At 38.8% G+C, this 20,992-nt stretch overlaps 1 protein-coding gene and 1 pseudogene across 10 annotated transcripts in view; one reads left to right on the top strand and one right to left on the bottom strand.

Moving 5' to 3' along the window:
• Positions 1–20,992, bottom strand: part of DOCK9 (dedicator of cytokinesis 9) — a 207,448-nt gene that overhangs the window by 57,699 nt on the left and 128,757 nt on the right. For all 10 annotated transcript variants that reach the window (XM_008578478.1, XM_008578466.1, XM_008578449.1 and 7 more), the window contains exons 28-35: positions 15,224–15,370; positions 14,932–15,015; positions 14,150–14,261; positions 10,768–10,946; positions 10,412–10,525; positions 7,925–8,042; positions 3,811–3,944; positions 1,674–1,788 (exon numbers count right to left, since the gene is read on the bottom strand). In XM_008578478.1, the coding sequence (XP_008576700.1) occupies positions 1,674–1,788; positions 3,811–3,944; positions 7,925–8,042; positions 10,412–10,525; positions 10,768–10,946; positions 14,150–14,261; positions 14,932–15,015; positions 15,224–15,370 (1,003 nt within the window). The remainder of the gene's footprint in view (positions 1–1,673; positions 1,789–3,810; positions 3,945–7,924; positions 8,043–10,411; positions 10,526–10,767; positions 10,947–14,149; positions 14,262–14,931; positions 15,016–15,223; positions 15,371–20,992) is intronic.
• LOC103595099 lies at positions 17,230–18,017 on the top strand (annotated as a pseudogene).

The following is a 20,992-nucleotide window of genomic DNA, read 5'->3' on the forward strand; positions in this document are numbered from 1 at the left end:
GCTGGCCAGTACAGGTATCTGGACCTTTGACCTAGGTGTTATCAACACCATGCTCTAACCAACTGAGCTAACCGGCCAAAAAAATTCTAATTTTGAAGGACAGAAAAATCAATGACTTCGAGGCTATTGGGGAAAAAAATTCTAAAATTGTTTTGAAGAGGCAGTTGCATTTTATGTGTCTGACTTTCCAAAGGGCTGACTTTAAAGGATAACTTTCATTTGGATGCAAAAGTTCTTGTATATTTGACTTAAAAAAGCAATTATGTTCTTCACATCCTCGTACCAGCTAGCCACAGGGAAAAAACCCAGCAGTTACGTTCTAATTATATATCATACTCAATATTTGAAATTTAAAATATTTCTAAGAAAACTTTAAGCAAAGGAAAAACAGGATTATAATGCTAGCTAAAACTCATTACCATGAAGCGAAGTTTAGAACTTCTGACTTAAATGGGAAGAATTTCAATTTTGTAACCCAAATAACAGAACGAGTGCCCTGTGCTTTTACATTTGGTCATCACTCAAGGAAAATCTTGCTCGTCTGTTTTTTCTTTTTCCTTTCTTTTTTAATTTTTTTGAAGTTTTTTTTTATATTCTACTTCTCAATATACATTGTAGTTGATTTTCATGCCCCTTTATCCATTCCTTTCCACCTCCTCCCCTTTTCCTTTTTTGTTTTAAAAAATCGTTTTTAAAGTAACAAATCAACAGAAGAATAAAATTACCAATAAAATATAAGGACAGGCAAGTCATTTCTACCATCTGAGTTACAAAGTCAGGCTGCTAATGCTGTTGAAATGAAAACTCGATATAAAAGAACCACTATATTTGGCAGAAATACCTCCCACTGGATGTTTAATATCCACACCTAATGCCACCAGATACAAGCAGCACAAGAGGCCTTCACGTTCTCAAAAAGTGGCATTTTATTTTCGAAAGAGTTCGTGTTAATTCAATAACCTTAATGAAGCTCATAGCATACTTTCTAACTTGTTGTAGGGAAAATAAGACAAGATTTTTGACCAGGATAAGGATGGTGACATTGTACCATTACACAATTTCATGGGATTGGTAATATCACACAACTAGAATTAAAATTGTCCTGTCATACATGTTCACATGCTTTATGTGGTACAGATAAGGCATTAACAGTTCTCATTTCTACTAAAAATGTGGCTGTCAAACCCTTAACCAGTAACATATTCTACTATGATAACACTATTGCCTTTAGAAAACTTACACACTCTAAATGGAAGAAATGCTTAGGTCCCCCGACAACATATCTTCTAATTCAAGAGACTGACTAATACAGTTGTACAAGGTGCCAATAAGTTTGTCTGAATAAAAATTTTAAAAACCCCAAAAAACCCAGAAGTTTATCTGCTTCTGTGTCCTTTAGTTAAGATGGTAGGTCCAAGTTTAATATAAATTTTTTAAATAGGCCCATTCACATTTTAGAACTCATTTTCTAGAATAAAAAAATTAACAAACCTATTTTTTCACAGTAAAGCTTTTATTTCTACTACATTTACTAAATTGACATGTGTTTCATACAAGACAAAAAAAAAGCCTTTAAAATCTTTGTATCCTTTTGACGAATTACAATTTAAAAGAAAAAAAAACAAATACTAAAACAAGGAAAGAAAAATAAAAATCTTCATTTTTTTACCTACCATCAGACATGCTTTTTAAGATGTATAGGAAACACATCAGTAGGCTCTTAATTTCAGACTGGTCAAGTTTGTCACAGCGAACCACTGAATTTCCCAAAGTGCTACTTTGTTGGTGCTAAAAAGGAAATACAGGTGATTTTTCTATTTTGTTACAGGGAAAAAAGTTTGGTTCCATTTTGTCCCTTGGAAGAGAAAGATTCTTAGAACTGAGTTAAATCATACAAATTAGAAGGTACAAGTAATTTGCCAACAGTTAGATGACAGGCACACTTTCACCCAGATACAATACACACAAATGCTGTTTCACAGAAACTCTGGTTTGTCTCCTTTGCACACTTTCCTAAGGGACAAGCCAGAAGGCACAAACCTTTCACACTGGATCAGCAGAGTTTTAGTTATGCCAAGTAAAACCTTCTGAAATGCCAAGTAAAACCTCATGCAAAAAAGCATATGTGCTAAGATGAAACAAAGAACAGGATGACTCAGAAGGCACCATTCAACCAGCCCAAATGCACAAACGTCTCCTCAGGAAAACAGCAGTGGCTGACACAGCAAGTGAAGCCCATGGTTCTGCCACAAAAGCCTGGAGCTGAGGTGCTGTCATTCAGGAGACTTCATGGGGCACAACGTGGGCACCGTTGGGGGAAAACAATGGGCAGGTTCCCAAAAGGGACAAGAAGGGATGCCTCAGCACAGCATTGCCAAAGACCCTAAGCAGATGAGGTCACTCCATCAGCAGCTCAGCTCAACACTGCAAATGTCATGAAGCTTGGGGGGTGGGGGAGGGCAGTTTTGCCACTAGGCAGCAGGTTTACATTTAAAAAAATAGAGCAAGAATCTCATCTCATGATTAAAAACACCGGAGATTTAACAACGCTTTAAGTTATATTTCCAATTGAAATCAGGAACAGTTTTTGCCAAATATAGAAGCAAAAAGATTGGTGAAAAAGGTTTCATTCAGTGTTGGTAGCCAACTGAAAAAAATACATATAATAAACAGGCTTAAATAAAGATATGTGAATATTTCTATTTAAGGAAAAAATGCAGGTGCAATTAGTGACAAAACTGGCACAGATGCATCATCTCGCCCGCCCGCCTAATCAGAGCCACCAGGACAACTGGGTACTTCTGGCAGTGGGAGGGAGGGTGCAGTGTGCAATGTCTCCTCTGGCAAAGGTGGAATCGTTAGGAGGGAAAAGTCCACAGTGACCCGGTATTTCCTCGCTGACTGGCAGCTCTCCTCCTCCTCGCCAGCACTGCGTATGACACAAGCGGAGTGCCTTCTGAGCAGCCTCTCCCTCTATACACGAAGGCATGTCAGGGTCAAGGGAAAAGTTTAACACATCATGACACACACCTGCACTGGGATGTTCTCGCCTCGACAGAACTGCAGTTAAAGACAATCACCCACAGAACACATGACCAGATGGCAAACCTGATGCTGAAGAAGGATGTTTTCTGAGAACTAGGAATACAGCCCTAAATGGTCCACCTGTTTATTGGTACAGGCACTTGGCTGTAACTTGAAATAACTTAAGAAAACAGTGCCCAAGGTGATACCAATCCACCATGGTCCCAGGTTTAAATCCAAGCTTTATGCTTCCCCACAAATTTCCAAATAGTCTAAGTCCTTAGTAATTTCAAGAAAAAGGGTTAAATATGAGGAGGAAGTGTTGTGTTAGGGGTGGGCACAGTGTAAACAGAGTGACTTCAATTCAAGCCTCATGCTTGAGTCACCTTTATGAGGAATTAAATTTTTCTGGAGCTGGCTTCAGACCTAATATCCATGTGCATGGACAGCTGTGATAAATGGTGTTCTCTGGCATAAAGACTACAAGGATTCTAAGTGCATGGTGGTATTCTGATTCCCTACTATCCAACCTGCCAGAACCATTCACTCCAGGTGCTCCATTGTAAACACTGCCCTGACCTGAAATCCTGGAAACAGGAATCAGAGAATTTCAGGGAATGGATCCCAACCTTAGATAAAGTTCTGATCCTCTACCCCAGGTTAACTGAGCTGTTTAAAAAAAAACAAAAGGTCACACTTAACAGACGCTAGAACATGGAGCATGTTTACTTTGGAGTAAATCCATTAGTTATAAAAAAACACTTGTGTTATGTGAAAATAAATTACCTTATCCAGGGAATTGCTCTTCTCACTATTCTTTTCTGGAAGGCTGTTTCCTGAATCTGTGCTTATGAGAGAGCCTCTTGAATCAGCATTTCTTACACTGTTGATGTTTGGAGTTGAAGTTGTATAGGGAGAAGCTGAACAGAAATTAAAACAAGACCAAAGTTTTGGTAAGACAGAACAAAATAAAGATAAGTCAAAAGTTTAAGGGAAATTGCTTTTATACCATTTATTGTTTCTGTTAGGAAGCTGGCTCAAGAGTTCCATTCAATTACTTCACCTTTAAAAAACCAGGTCATATAGAATGAGATAAAAATACACTTTAATCTGAAACATCAATTCACTTATTAGAAACCACCTTTCATTGCTAAGAGTAAAGGGACACACTATTTCAGAATGGTATAGAATGAAGACTTAAATAAATTAAAAGATCAATCCACCTACAACTATTAAATCAAAAAAATAAACTATACAATAAACTGTATTCAACCTGTACCCTGAGATGCCCTAGCAAACTCTGAAGAGTGTCATTTTAAATTTTTAAGAAAAACACAATGATAGTCAACACTGGCCAGAAACTGCAGTTTCAACATTAGATCGTGCTACATTCCTTTCATTGATGTCATATCTTTGTGCAGCTCGGTATTTGGTGGTTGCTATGATAAAAAGCAAGTACTGGGTGAAGAAATCAATGTGAAACAGGAAATGAGGATAATGGTGGACAATCTGAATCCAAAGTGTGAGAAGCTGAGTGTCCAATGGGCACACACAACCCACTGGCAATAGTTGTGGGTATTAAAAATGAAATAAACATTTTTTTCCTTAAATTTATGTGTATAATTTTTTTCAAATGCCTACTAAGTTCTTAGGATATAAGTTCTTATTAAGTTATTTTGCCCTAAGAACCTACTAAACAGAACTGTTATGTGTTTCTTTTGGCCATGAAAAAAATTACTGTGACAATAAGCAAGCCACGAACTGAGAATATTTGGGAATCTCTGCTATAAACAGTTATGAGCAGAAAGGAAATCTAACTTAGAAATAAAATTTGTGATGTCCATGAAAAAACAGTGTTTGAAGGCAGAAATCAGACCCCACCTTGGCAGAATTTTTTAAGGTAATAGATTGACTTTCTGTTTAGGTAAGATTTAAGAAACTCACATAATTAAAAATGACCTTTTGTACTTGTACGTCCTGTGTTGAACCGAAGGCATGCCTCCAGCCGAAAGGCCTGGCTGGTTTTTACAGATGGCATGAGGAAACTTTTGGCAGTGTGTTTGGCAGCTGTAAGCACAGTCTCCTGGCCCCAAGCTGAAGATGCCTTTATCTGGCACCTCACAACAGGCTGGTTATTTTCAGATTTCAGTATGCAAATGAGCTGCCATGAACTGAGACACTTCTAAGTTAGTTAATTAATTAATTAATTAATAAATAAATAAATAAATAAATAAATATAGCCTGCCCCTAGGTTGCACAGAAAGTATTTTTGTAAGTCACTCACTTGTTGCACTTTAAAATTTGATGGCTAATGACATAAATTCATCATTTCTCAGGTGATGGCAAGATGGTCTTTAACTCAGAAGGAAGACCTGTGACACCTGAGTGGTAAATCCTTCGCACTACAAAACACTCAAATTTATCCACTACCATCCCTAAAACCGATTCAGTGTATCAAGACCAAGAAAAGAAGAGCCAGGGGAAATAGAAAATATAAGTGAAGGCTGGAACATATACACTGCTGTGCACACTGTAGTCACAGGCTGCATCTCTCCAGGACAGAAACTATGTGGCTGATTGTCACAAGAAACAGGTTGAAAACTATGAAAAACTATAAGCCTTTTTCTATACTCAGAAAAGAAACATACTCTATGACCAAATTATAATTGTGGTTCTTCTAATGTAATGTGTGTGTGTTTGTATTTAACATACTGGCCCAGTGTATAACATTTAAAGACCTCAAGCAACATGTGAGGAAAACAAAAAGAAATTTAGTTCACCCCTATCCCCTTTGTATCAGCAGCTCAATGTGACACACTGAGTAGGTAGAAAAAGGAACCCTGAGCCTAAGAATGCTTGCCTTTTAAAATGAATGTCATCTCAGAGTAGTTTTTATGCAGGCAATGAATCAGTTTTAGGAATTTTCATGCACCATGCTCTAAAGACATTAAAAAAGCTGGTGAGGGTACATTCTCAATATGTGTGGAAACATATTTCTTCTAAACAGAGATACAAGGAGAAGGATAAGCACAAGGACTAAGATTAACTGGACACTCCCTGATGAATATGAAAAGAATTGCTAAGGCTACCAGGAAAAAACTAGCAAACTCAGTTCAAAGGTGAGCCTTCCCCAGAAGGCACTCCTGAAAGGGAACAATGATTTAAGTCTTCAAGACAGGAGGATATATAGAGAAAGCCTGGGTATAAATAAGCCTGTCATGGTGAATTCCTGTGCAAAGTGGATTTGGATTTTGAAATTCAAGACGGAGAGAAAAGGGACTAAATCAGCCTCAAGTACGTTTCATAATTGCACTATGAATGCAGAGCAACTAAAGGCCATCTATGCCATTTGGGTCATGCTAAAGATACACAATGGCTCATCTCTAAGTTCTCAAGAAATCTCAAATCCTAACAAGGTGAATGGCTGCACTGGAGAAGAGCCGAATGAATCAGAAAAGAAGTATGCAAAGACTTTGTGGGAATGAATGATCAAGACACAGGGAGGTGATATTCTAACTCATTTGGTTCTCCATGCCACGTACTGTGCACATCATATTAGCTCTCTGTCACTCATGGTGACTGTTTTGCAGATGTGGCTACAAAGGGTGAAGAGGATGAACACCCTACCCTGACCATGGCAACTAGTAAATGATCCAGTCCAGATTCACAGCCACAAGTGTCTAACTTTAAAGCTGGTGCTGTGAACTGGTGCATACCAAACCCTGTGAAGAAGGTACCTTCCCCATTTCCAGAGCAGTGGCTGGGCATATGGACAGAGTAGGACAAAGACAGAGTGCAGGCCGCTGAGGAAGGGCACATGGAAACTCGTGACAGTGGCCAGAATTTGCTGAGTGTTTACTGTGGGCCAGGCTCTGCTCCAGGCATTTTGCATGAATTAACTCCTTTAATCTTTCAACACCAAACAAGGGGAGTATAACTGTGAAAAATATCCATAAATATAAATGAGACTAAGGATTGATATTAGAATTGTAAGATAAATTTGGGTACAGTGTGAGCTTTCTGATTTTATATTCTCCCCTCTTTCATCACCTACATGAAATGGCATATTAACAACACAAAAGGGAAGGACATAACCTCAGAGTGGACGACAGTCCTTCAAATAACTGAATAAAAGAACAGCCCTTTACTCTGTCCATGAATTAGTTCCATTATTGGACAGTCTAACCATCAGTAATAGTAGGATGCTTCATTTATTCAAAGTGTGGTAAAGAGAGAAGGAAATAAAAGACAGAAGAAACTGGTGAACATCTGTGACAATTCTTTGAATATATATATAGAGAGAGTCAGAATATAAATAGGTACATTTTATCAGGCATTTTCTTAGGGAGAAACTACTCTACTTGATTTATGCTATTTTATTTCTGTTTTCCTCCCCAGGGGGGCTGCTCTTCCATTATTTCACACAGAAAAAATAGTGTAGGACAAGATTTTTTAAAACTGACTTTAGGATTGAATTCTAGCCACAAACTGCTATCTCCTTCAGGAATTACTATATCACATTTAATCTAAATTGCAAATGCTAGAAATACATCCTCCCCCTCTACCCCCAACACCTGCAAAGATATTCCTTTTCTAAAAGCATAAGCGATCCAATTAAGATTTAAAATGACAAGTCGACTTAACAAGCATTAAACAAAAATCAAAAAGTAGAAGTGACTAAAGGTACTATATTCAGGATTCACAAGAATTTTGGGATCTTTATTTCAGTGTATGGTTAAGGGGTTTCACTCATTAAATATCACAACCAGGAAAAGAATACCTAGGGCAGAAACTCAGACTTCAAAGTCCTAGTTCGCAAGTGTGACACATTAACGAATTATCGGATTAAAGACACTTAGAATGACACTGGACAGAAGCCAGTAAGAGCACCACGCATTACCAATGCCAGAGATGGCACCCAGGAGATCTTTGTGCAGGCTGTTGTCCAATGTGTTTCCCTTCTGCGGTGTCACTAGTGGATTCACAGCTGGCAAAGCAAGGGATTCTTCCTTCACCATCTGTCACCAGGGAAGAGGAGAAATAATCAAAGATGATTGAAAACGACTCATCAATTGTTCTTGGAAGCACAAGGGCAAGCAGAAGAACAAGACAGAGCAGCCTGACACGTGACCTGCACCTACACTTGTGAGGGAGGAGGGGGCAGATGGGTGAGAAGGGGACACAGGAGAGTAAAGCCTGGGGGAAGAGAAATCTTGTTCCTTCAAGTCATTTTTTCTCTTTCCCCTGCAACTGTAGCACATTTCTCTTTCCAGAGCTCTGACACCCAACATTTCTTTAGATCATTTCACTACTTTTTCCTTCAGAGAAAGCCTCCCCCACTCTTTCTGACCAACACTGGCTATTGTCTCACATCAGAAATCCTCCCTAATGAGCAACAGCAATGAGAACAGCAGCAGTGACAGTCTCGGGATGTTTAGAGCTTCAAGTGAACTCTCAGTCAGTGGAGAAATTGTATTAATTTTGAAGTTATGTCAAAAAAGGAACTTTGCTTTAGTGAAAGCCAGAGAAAGTCCTTGTGTTTGTTTTCTCAGGATCGAAACAGTACCAGGAGGTCACAATCTGTTCTGAATATACTCTGGTTAGAAAAGCAGACAGGGTTAGAGAATACATGTGTGAAATGCAATGTTGCATAGGGTGAGATCAGTAAAACCAAAAAAAAATCTATAAACATGGCTCATCTCAGTGAAATATTATATTTGGAGGTAAGCAGGTAGTGTAAAAAACAGGATAATGCACCACTGTTAGGGGAAAAAGGACAGAAACTCCCCCAAGTATACACCATAATGACAAAGTGGCAAGATTAGCAACCAAGCCAGTTCATGGGTCCAGAATAAAATGGAAAAGGAAACTGCTGAACTGGTAATATCTGTCCAAATTAATAGCAGGAAAGCCCTCTGAAGCCAAGAAAAGAGCACTAGGAAGAGAAGGAATATGGATTTTAGCTTGTAAAACTTTTACAAACTCTAATAGTTAAAAGATATTATAGGTTAATAATTAAAAAGCTTTTTGCAACTAAAATGGGATAAAGAATTTGACAGTGATAATGCTTTTAAAAAGTGGATATCAAAAATCCTTTTTAAATAACAAGACAAATCAACATGTATTATCAAACACTGAGTCAAAAATAAAATAATATATAACCAAAAAGTTTTGAGATAATTTGAGTTATCCTTTGGTCAATGTAATTTCTAATACATCTTTAAATGACCGCACAAAGATAATATAAATTAAGGGGGTCAGTTCTTGGATGTCCCTCATCTTGGCATCCCTAACATTGGCATCTCTAACATCTGGTTAACTTTCTAACTTTACAGACCAAGAGAAATTGTAGCCCAAAGAGGTAGCTTTCTTTTTTTTTTTTTTTTGTCTTTTTTCCGTGTCCGGCAACGGATTGCAACCCTCAGTGTTGCCCCCGTACCGGACCGGGGACCGGCGACGGGATCGCAAGCCTCGGCGTTGCTCCCGCGCCTCGCTCAGCCAGTGAGCAGGAGCCGGTCTGTACGTGGGATCCGAACCCTCGGACGGGAGCGCTGCCGCGCTTCCCAAGCAGCGCACTATCCAGTGCGCCACCGGGCCGGCCCAAGAGGTAGCTTTCTTAAGACTGCATACCACATTACTATCAGAACTGCTAGCATGAGCTTTCACAGGACACAGGTTAGAACTATGCCCTTTTTTGGTTCCCTTCCTCGTATAAATCTTTGTTGAATACATAAATGAAACCCCTGGGGCTTTACTCTCACATTAGACCATCAGGAGAGCACAGCTTTTATAGTGATTTTTAAGAAGAGTTGAAGCTTTCCTGATTGACCCCATCTTAGCCAGAAATGCAATTTAGCAAGGGTACTATGGATTATCATGGTTTTATTGGCAAAATAAAGGTTGTGTATATACTTGACTGATTACTGTCACCCCCAAATTTATGCCTACTTGGAACCTCAGGATGTAACCTTATTTGGAAATAGGGTCTTTCCAGGTATAATTTAAGATAAAGTTATACTAGGTGGGCCCTACATCCAGTCACTGGTGTTCTTTTAAGAAGAGGAAAGGGCACACAGAGACACAGACACACACCAGGGAGAACGCCAGGGGCAGAATGAAGGCAGAGATGTGAGTGAGGCAGCTACAAGCCAAAGGACACAAAGGGTTGCCAGTAACCACCAGAAGCTGGGAGAGAAGCACGGAACAGACTCTTTCCCTAGAGCCTTTAGAAAGAACCAAATCTCACGACACCCTGATTTTGGACTTCTGGCCTCCCAAATGCAAGAGAATAAATTCCTGCTGTTCTAAGCTGCCCAGTTTGTGGTACTTTGTTTTAGCAGCCCCAACACACAATACAGGCAGGGTCTATGGGACTGTGCATACGTACACTGCTTGGGTTCACGGGAAAGGGTGACACATCCTTCACGTTGATCCGCTGTACATTTTCAATAAGCAACCCAAACAGAGGCAGGTAGAGAGTGGCTATTCTTGCCTGATGACTCTGAAACAAAGACACACAGAGTAAGTTTGTCCCACGGCTCTGAGAATTAAATGACAAACTAAGTTGGCACTGGCCATCTCCTTTATTTGGATCCTTCCTATAAAAACAGATATTTGTATTCCAGAAACAGAGAAAAGTCTTAGTGCTGTTACTACAAGTTTTCTAATTGGTTACTTTCTTTATATCACCTAAAATAAAGGACATTTATTAATGCCTATTTTCTTCCATTGGGGACCACATACCCTCGAAGCATATCTGTCATCAAAAGAATGCTTTATAAGCAGGTTCTTGAGCACGCTGATGGCAATTACACGGACCTCCCGAAACTCCTGGAGGGCGGTCCCCACCTCTCTCAGTAACAGTCCCACCAAGAAATGGTTTCTGCAGAACTCATCCGTTAACGAGTAGTCAAGCTGGAGATCTAAAATGAGAATAGAAACTATTTTAGTTAGGGAAGATGCAATGCTGAATAAAATAAAAACTAAAGTCCAGTCTCTGCATTCAGCCCACCCTCTGTGTGTCAACAGATGATCAGACATGGCTTCAAACAGGAAAGGGTTGATTCTAAAACGCTGCTCTACTTCTTAATGCATCAAGCTCTTAAATGAAAACCAAATTGAAATACAAATAATGTCGTTGAATTTTGATTTTGGAACATATTTCATCCTACGTAATTAAATTAGTGAACAGTTCTGGTACAAATTTTTAGAATATAGAACAGCATATGTTACATTATAAATACAATTTTGTTATTGACAAAGTTCAAAAATAAAGTTGTCCTAAAAGAGCTATAAGAGTAATTTATGCATAACAAACATGTAATTGCAGAAAGAATAAATATACATGGTTTATTAAAATGATGTTTACTACATGAGTTCATTTATCCATATCCTGGTCATTAATGTCTATACACTCCCATTAAAACCCAACATGTTCAAATTGAACAAATTTGCATATAACTACTTATTCTGCTATCCCTGAATCTTATGCAGTATTTTCTTAAATATCCTCTTAATACTTTTATACCCCTAAAAGTAAATAAAAAATGAATATAAAATAAAACTAAAATAGACAAAACACCAAACCAAACTAGTAAACCACCAGCAAGCTAAATGACAAAACTGAAACTCTTCTGGAAAAGAGACAGAAGCAAATATGAACTCTACTGAGAGGGTGAATAAAAGAAGCTAAACATCACTGTAAAGCTGAAATACACATTTTCAGTAAGGTGAAGTTAGGATTTGAAATGTTATACTGACTCCATTATTAAAGGAAAGTCTATAGACCCCCTCCTTTGATTCTGGTCCCATATCAAATAGTTACTTCTAAATCTACCCAAAATACTGATGCAAGTCCTCTAAAACCATTTCGTAGAAGGGAAAAAGTATTCATTTTTCCAGAATAATCATATTCACTGTTTATGATTATTAAACCCAGTATATTCAAACTATAGTTCACAGCTTGAATTCACATAAATCTCTTAGAAGAGAACTATTTATGGTTTAGCTGTGCATGTGCTCACGCCTGTGCTTGTGTGTATGTGTATGTGCACACTCGTGAGCAAGCATGTGCACCTGTGTGTGCATGCATATGTGTCCATGACAGAGAAGTGGAGGAGGAGAAGCAGTTGAGCAGGGAGATGGGAAGGAGAAAGCTAAAAAGATGTGTTCCTATCAGTGTAGTAAATAAGGCAAACTCTCCCGGTACGCACACGCCCACCATACTAGGGCAGCCCTCTTGCTACCAAATACCCTGGCAGCCTACCGAGAGCTTGTGTAGGGCTGCCAGGCACTTGAAAGATTCCATTTCACTACATTCCACAGGATAAACAACAGGGCCCAGCTGAGCAGAGGGAAGATGGATATTAGCATACATTCACTGCTCAACCACTGGGCATAAATAGCTGACCTCAGATCTTTACCAGGTGAAGGGAAAGAGAAGCCACAGTCCCAAGTATAGGTGACTGTAGGTGAGGGAAGGTGTGATGAGGTCTGAAGTGCAGGGAAGCAGCAATAAATCCCAGCTGGGGCTCTCGAGGAGGGTGAGGACACCCTGGGAGGCCCCACATAGGAGGTGCCCAGTGACTGGGCTTGGGAGGAAGATGAGGATTCCCCAGGGAGGGGACTATTTGAGATTGAGGGGTATCACGGGTGGGCATGCCATGTCTGAGGAGCTGGGAGTAAGCAGGTATGCTTGAAACGTGGGGAACAGTTTGGGGCATGCAACCAAAGAGGTGGGCTGGGGTTAGACGGGGGTGCTGAATGATTGGCTGGTCCCCCGGCCCAGAAAGCTGTCCCCAGATACGTGTACACTTGGTGTAACCCTCAATTTCTTCCCATTGTTATCTGGCCACCCTATGTCAAATATCACCCCTTTTCAAATCTCCTTTCCTTGCTTTTTATTTCTCCTCAGCATTTATCAGTCTCTAACATTCCACGTTATTTCACACATGTAAAATATCCAAGGATTTTCATTCAGGCTGTCCAGAACTGTATACCAAAGCTAGACAAAGTCAGTGCTGGGTACATATTTGTTGAATGCATGAATGCCAACTCCGGGGCCACAATCCCGTTCTTGCTCCTCAAAAGGCAGTGTAAGTCTGTTTGGGGAGAAGATATTTGTCTCCAAATGAATGCCTTTGTATGTTTCTCTCTGAATTTCAGAGACAGTTGGTTTAGGTGTCAATAGTTTGGTGGTATCCTTCCACTTCTCTCCTTTAGCACAAATAAACCTGAGCACACCTAAGTACTAAATGCAGCAAATATTACTTTGCAGACCTAACAGACTAAACTGTTCAATTTGATTTACTCAGTGACGACACAGAAATTTCTATGAGCTTAATTCTCTTCAAACCTAAAGAGTATACGAAACAGTTAATAATGACTCAGCATGCAAACAAAAAGCATGTGAAAAAGCCATGTTGCTTGTGATTTAGGTTATTGCCACCACTATGGACACGGGCTATGAAAATGGTGGAATAATGCATTTTTGAGGCAAAGCAAGGCTGATTGTTTTACTTCTTAAAGAAACACCCTAGAGTACCTTGGGACCCAATGAGCAAGAAACCAGATGCCTCCCTGGGATGTTATAGCAATGTCTTATATACAATGAAAACAAATTCACTAGTTTATCCTGAGCTTAAAAATTTATCAACGTATATAGGAAATGCTTAAATGAATAGCATATGTAAGCATTTCAGCAATCACCTGCATTCTTCTTGTAAAGGAGGAAAATGCAAGCAAGCAAGCATCATGCCCCACAGTTACCTACAGGAGTATCATTGACTCCACAGTTGGTGAAAGAAAAGCTAATTCATAAGAAAAAAGGAAAAGTGAAATAAAAAGAAACTATACTTAATAAAACAGATTTTTATTGTTTAAGCAAAGGAATTTTTCAACGAAAAAGTCACACTGGCATGATCTGCAGTCTAATAAGTTTGCTTAAAAGTAAGTTCCCATATAACATTGTAGCAATATTTTTTTAAATGGAAATTTAACAGGAAAGAAAAATTCATCAATGAATAAAACCATAAAATTCTAATGTCATGTTTGAATCAAGTCTCTTTTCTTATCAAAAACAAATGACTCTTTTGTGAAAAGATTAATACAGGTAAAGATAGATTACCTTGGTACCTTTGAATCCTGCCTTTTCCAAATGGCATTGGTAAATTCAAAGGAATATAATGTTCATGATTGCACACCACACGAAGAAATTCAAACTTGTATTCAAAGAGGGTCTGCACGAAAAAATGTTTAGTCATAAATTAAATAACTCACTGGATATTTTATATAGTATCCTAAAAATCCTATTAGATATAATATGTAGCTTCTTGATCCTCTTGAATCTACATGCTCTATTCCATTTTACTGATTTTAGAATGGCTGCAGGGATTTGCTTGAAAACCAAGGATACATTTCATTAAACAACATACTCGACTGATTTTAAGAACATTTATTATTTATGCTCCTCTTACTTCCATAAAGGATTTCAGACAGCTTATAATTATAGACATAGACTCAAAACAATAAAAAAAAAATTAGTAAGGCAGACCTTTAAAAAAAAGACAGGGGGGAGACATAGATAACTCTACTAGAGAAAGGTTACATGGTTACTGCTGTTATCCTGTTAAATAAACTATGATTTGCAACACATGTACTTTTTGTTTTGCAGTTGAAAAGTTATTTCAGGTGTTCAGAGGAAATCAATGGGTATGTTTATTTCTCATTCAAGATTACTGTGTCCTTAACATCTCATACAATTAAAGTAAGTACTAGTATTTCCAAGAGAGGAAAGTGAGTTGTGCCTGTAGGACTGAAGGAAACTTTTGAGGAGAATGGAAAGAAACAGGTTAGATTTCCAGATGTGAATCTGCAAGACAAAAGAACATGGGGCAACAATCCACATACCTTTGGGTCTCCAGGAGCAAAGCAGCTGATGTAGTTGTTGATCTGCTTAAAGACAAAGCCCCTGTCCATGAAGGTGAAACATCTCTGTGGAGGAAAACAACCCATAAAGGTCAGTATTTCAGGCCCAAACTTTTTGGAAAGTTGGGTTTAAATCAGCGTTTATTGTTAATAAATATATCCTTTAGCATAAAAACATGCCATCAACACTGGCAGAGCACCTAGTCACTGTACCAGATAGCTCCTTAAAAAGAACATCTTAGTCACAGCTGACACCTTCCCTGGACGTCCCCACCTTGATGAAGACAGCAAGGCTATGATTTGCATTCTTAGAGGCCTCTGGGTTATCTCGAAACTTCTGAGTGATGTGTGGCATCAGCATATTCACAACAGTTTCCACAGCATGATGATAGGATGCAGGAAATCTCTGGTTTCGCAATAACTAAAAAGAAGTCAGAGTAAACATTTATTTTCTAAGTTGCAACCCTTTGGGGGAAACCAAAATCTCATCCCTGAGACCATTTATAAAAACAAAACAAAACTAAAAACCCGACAGAGTTCTAATCAATCTCTGAAATTAGATAAAATGAGTTACTCTTCCTTCTCTCAAAGTACTATACAAGTATTCAAATACTTTAAATAAGTGCCCTGGATTAGACTTGGACCTCAACATTAAGGCCAAGGATTTGGATCACCATACCAGCCAGTTGCCAAAAACAAACACGCACAAATAAAATAAGGAGATTCAGTCTCTACTCTCAGAGATTTGGATCCAGGAGCTTGGCAGGGGTGCAGGGACAAGGGGTGGGAACCTGCATTTTTACTAAGCATCATTGGGGATTCTAGTGCCTGTACCAGATCTCTTAGAAAGCACTGGCTTAGGTTTAGGCATCAAGTATTCAGAATGAAAATACGCAGATTCATGATTGCACATGACCAGTTTAAACTGTTCGGCAGCAGTCTTCTTCGAATTAACTTTATATAATAATCTTTTCCCATCAGGAATGCTTACCTAGGGAGCTAGGTGTGGTCATGTGACAAAGTCTGCCAATAGAGTCGCAGCAGCAGGGATGTGTGCAACTTCTGGGTCATATCATTAAGGGGGAAAGATGCATCTTCCCCTTCCGGCTGGCTGCAACGTGGGTGTGGTGGTGGACCCGAGTAGATCAAGAGGAGGAGCAAGTTCTCCAGGGGGCAAGGCAATGAGATGGAAGGAGTCTAGACCTCTGATAACTTTGTGGAACAGAATCCCCACGTGTGTGGAACAGAATCCCCACGTGAGCTTGGACTTTCATGTAAGAAGAAATAAGCTTTTATCTTCTTGTTTACCTCACTGTTATTTCAGGTCTTTTTCACAGCAGCTGAACCTACGGCCCTATAGTTTAGGCTACCCTAACCCTAACTCATCACCTCCCATGCTCCCTGGTGAAGGAAGTCTCTACTACCCTTCTCAAAAGCTCCTTCTTCTGTACCCTCACACAGAGTATCTAGATGGCCTTTTTCCTCCACTCAAATCTCACTTTACTATGTTCTGTTTTGTTTCTGTCAGGTTTACTGAAGTAAAACTTAGATAAACTTCAGACTTAGAAAGTATACAGTTTGTTAAGTCTTAACGAATGAGTACAGTTGTGTAACCACCACCACAATCAAGAAAAGAGTACAATTCTGTCATCCCCACCTCCTACCCCCAGTCCCTGGTAACTACTGCTGTTTTCTGTCCCCATAGTTTTTCTTTTTCTAGAATGCCATATAAATGACCTCATACTATGTGTAGTCTTTTGTGTCTGACTGCTTTTACTTAATACTTCTGAGATTCATCCATTTTGTTACATGAATATTTTGTTCTTTTTTGTTACTAAGTTGCATTCCGTTACATGCAGTTAACAACAATTTGTCTATCCATTTACCAGTAGACAGACATTTAGCTTGTTTCCAGTTTTTGACTATTATAAATAAAGCTGCTATGAACACTTGCATACAGGCCTTTACGTGGATATATGCTTTCATTTCTCTTCAGTAAATACCTAGAAGTGGAATTGCTGGGTTGAATTAATGGTTCTATCTTAATAACCTCTCTTATTCATTCATAATGTTACCAATCCTTATTCCCAATCCCACCTAATCCTTCCCAATGCTAGATCTTCATCAGCATCACCATAAAATGTCATTTTATATTATTGCAGTTAGAGAACTCAAAAAAAAAAAGAAAGAAAGAGGGAAGCTGAGGTGGCATGGAGCAAAGCAGGTGGGGTGCTGGCTATATGGAGGCTCTGCCCAGGCTGCACATTAATAAAAGTATCCATGGAGAACACTGAAAACTCAGTGGATTCAAAATCCATCAAAAATTCAGAAACAAAGATCATACATGGAAGCAACTCAATGGACTCTGGAATATCCGTGGATAATAGCTACAAAATGGATTATCCTGAAATGGATTTATGTACAATAATTAACAAGAAGAATTTTCATAAAAGCACTGGAATGGCATCTCGGTCTGGTACCAATGTAGATATAGCAAACCTCAGGGAAACATTCAAGAACTTCAAATACAAAGTCAGGAATAAAAATGATCTTACGTGTGAAGAAATCGTGGACTTGATGCACAATGTTTCTAAAGATCATAGCAAAAGGAACAGTTTTATTTGTGCACTTCTAAGCCATGGAACAAATGGACCTGTTGACCTAAAAAAATTAACAAGTTTCTTCCAAGAGGATTACTGTAGAAGTCTAACTGGAAAATCCAAACTTTTCATTACCTAGGCCTGCCGAGGTAAAGAACTGGACATGCCATTTCTGACTGAGATGACATGTCAGAAAATACCAGTTGAGGCCAACTTCTTGCATGCATATTCCACAGCATCTGATTACTATTCCTGGTGAAATTCAAGGGATGGATCCTGGTTCATCCACTCTGTGCTATGCTGAAACTGCACGCTGACAAGCTTGAGTTTATGTACATTCTTATCCAGGTTAACCGAAAGGTAGCAAAAGAATTTGAGTCCTTTTCCTTTGAATCTACTTTTCATGCAAAGAAACAAATTCTGTGTATTGTGTCCATGCTCACAAAAGAACTGTATTTTTATCACTAAAGAAATGGTTGGGTTTTTTTCTTTAGTTGTGTGCCAAGTGGGAGAACAGTACAACTGATGTTGTATTTCCCTCTCTCATTTAAATTCAATCTAATGAGCCAGATGGTACTTTGAAACATATCATTTCCATAGCAATAGAACAACCATGAAGCTACCTCAAACTCAAAACCAGGTAGTCAAAACTGAATTTAATTAGGAATAAATAGAAATGGATAATAGTGCGATAATTATGAGAAAAATGATTGTAAATTTACAGCTTTCATAATTAGCAACTTTCAGTGATGCTATGCTATGAATTTTCAAGTAGTTATGAAAAAGTTAAACATTTTAGTAATGAATTTTACTGATCTCCCACCCTTTAAAACTGTGCATTCTAATCTTTGTCAAACTATAGGAACGATGATGTGGAATAATGTATCTGAGAACTTGGGAATCCTTGGGCATGGTCAAAGTCCTAAACCTTTATTTTAGAATTGATATATAAAGATGAGTCAAGTCACATTTTTAGACCATTTATCTGAGATCATGGTTTTGTGATGTTTGTCCTAAGCATGTCTTTGTCGAAAAAAATCATGTTTAATATTGAAAAAGAGACTGAATATTTTATTCTAGAGAAAGTGTGAGAAAATGGAGTTGACTCTTTTAAGGCTGAAATGTGACATTCATAGAAGGACAGAGTTACATCCATAAGGTGCTGAAATGCAGCTGAGCTGTAAGTATCTTCTCTTTTGCTCCTATGCAAATCAGTTGAGCTTTACATACCAGCAAAATACCTGAAGAGCTATTATGTAAAAACTTCAAACTGCTGATTATTAGCAGGATGATATGAAGAAATTCTATGGGATCATACTAAACTATAACTTACAAAAGGTGGAATGCAAGGAAAGAACAGTAAATCTATCAGCTGGGCACTCTGTAATTCAAGAGAAGATGGTGTGAGCCTGAGCAGAGGCGGGGCACAGCCTGTTCAATGAAACCTTCAGAAAAAGGACCACCAGCTGGTTTCTTCATAGGTACTGGTGCACATGAAGGATGCCCTCAACACATGAAGTGTGAAGTAAGAGAGTGAACCAAATCTAAAACTTCTGAAATGGGAATTTTCCAATGGTGGTGAGAGTCACAAGAATCATAGTACTCTTTCTTTGTAGTAAAATTTTTAAGCATTTATTTTCTGTTGAAGTTTACAATCAAAAGAAAATAGTGGTAATGTTTTATACTCTTGCTGAAATAAAAGAACTATGGCACACAGCACGGTCATCAAGTCAGAGCTTCTCCCCCGCCACTCAGGGAAACTGAAGGCCAGAGCTCAGCACCAGCCAAGGCAGCCAGGCTATGGGCTCCCACGCTCAGAAGTGTGCAGCCCTCACTGCACCCTCATGTCTCACTGGCTTTCAATCTGACATTTCACGTGAGCTTTCTTTTTACTCAAAAAAAGGAACTCACATTTACAAATGACAGCTATTTGTTTTGACTGGATTTGTAACTCTTTCTAAGTAAATGTACCATGTAATAGTATCTTGAGGTATGCTCTTGAGTGACAATTTTAAAAAATTTATTTTGCGTCTTTATATTAAAATATAAATTCAATCTTAAAATTAAAATTTTTTTTAAAAAAGAAAGAAATATAAAAAATGGCAGTTGCATCAATCTGTTCCATATGCTCTTTAAACTCCAGGGAGTAGGTAGACTCATTGATATAAGTTTCCAAGCCACTCTAACATTTATAACCTCTTTTGTCTTGTCACTCCTACTAAAGAACCTACTCTACCTCTCTACGGTCTCTACCTAATTGTTTGCTACTTGGCTTCAAAGCTCCCCATAATCTCATCTTTGTTTCTGAGCTAATCTTGTTTGTTACTCTTCCTCTGCCAATTTCCATCTAGCCAGCCTGAGCTCTGCCCCAGAGTCCTTACCTGGGCACGAGTTGTTTCCTCTGCCCAGTACTCATTCTCCTCTCCCTTAACCTGTGGCATCCTTTGAGGCCCAGGTAAAATCTCATCTCTACCCCCACACTAATCTCCTTTCATTCTTGGAGCTCATCTATACACCCTCCGGTAGTCTAATTGTTCTAAGTTAAATGTATTCTTCCTCCAATGACTGTCAGCAAAATGACTCAATTTGCATTTCTCCTCTGTCCTCTGCATAAAACAAACTGTTCAAACCACTTTCTCATGGATGGAAGTATGAACACGAACATTCTGCCTGTCACATATGCACAGCGTTTACAAATCTGGCTTAGGGGAAGTCCAAATGGTCCATCTAAAATATGAACCATACCATTCTTCTTCCACTTCTCAAGTGAAAGCTCTTTCAATTTTCCTTGCTCAATTAAGCTGGAAAATGGTTGAAGACTAAATAAGTAACACTTAAGGCTACATGTTCATCCTATCCCATGCCAGGTTTTCTAACCTCCTTTCTTAAGTGCACCTGTGGAATGCCAGCAATTAGCTTGATTCAGTGTGGGAGGAAAGGAAATTCAAAACGAGTCTGCTGAAATTATAGTTGCTGAATATAAATGATGAAAAAGAAACACCTAAAAAATGTTGACCGCAGAAGCAAAGACTTGGGTGAGAACTCCTTAGTAGGCCTTGATGAAGTCTGTTTCATATTTTCCTCAAAAATCACTTACTGTAAATCCCTAGCACATGTCACCTACAAAACACTGAAGTCTGGCACAGTCGTACATAATCAATCCAAACTTTGCAGGTCCATCTGCTATAGTAAGGATTGCTTATTTCAGATGCTAGTTCAAAGAGAAGCTCTAATTCACACCATTCCTCGGTGAATGTAACAAAGTGTAGCTTGATTACCTGGAGACGTGGACACAGGTAGCCACCTCCCCCTTTATCAAGAGTGCAGCATTAGAAGCAAGCCTAACAGTGTGTAAATGTATCCCTCTGTGTAAATATGCATCAGGTGGAGTCACCCCACTAGCACCAGGAATGTACACTGACAGCATCAGCTCAACTCAGCTA

This window comes from Galeopterus variegatus, unplaced genomic scaffold (genome assembly GCF_000696425.1).
Source record: "Galeopterus variegatus unplaced genomic scaffold, G_variegatus-3.0.2 Scaffold74, whole genome shotgun sequence".
NCBI lineage: Eukaryota > Metazoa > Chordata > Mammalia > Dermoptera > Cynocephalidae > Galeopterus > Galeopterus variegatus.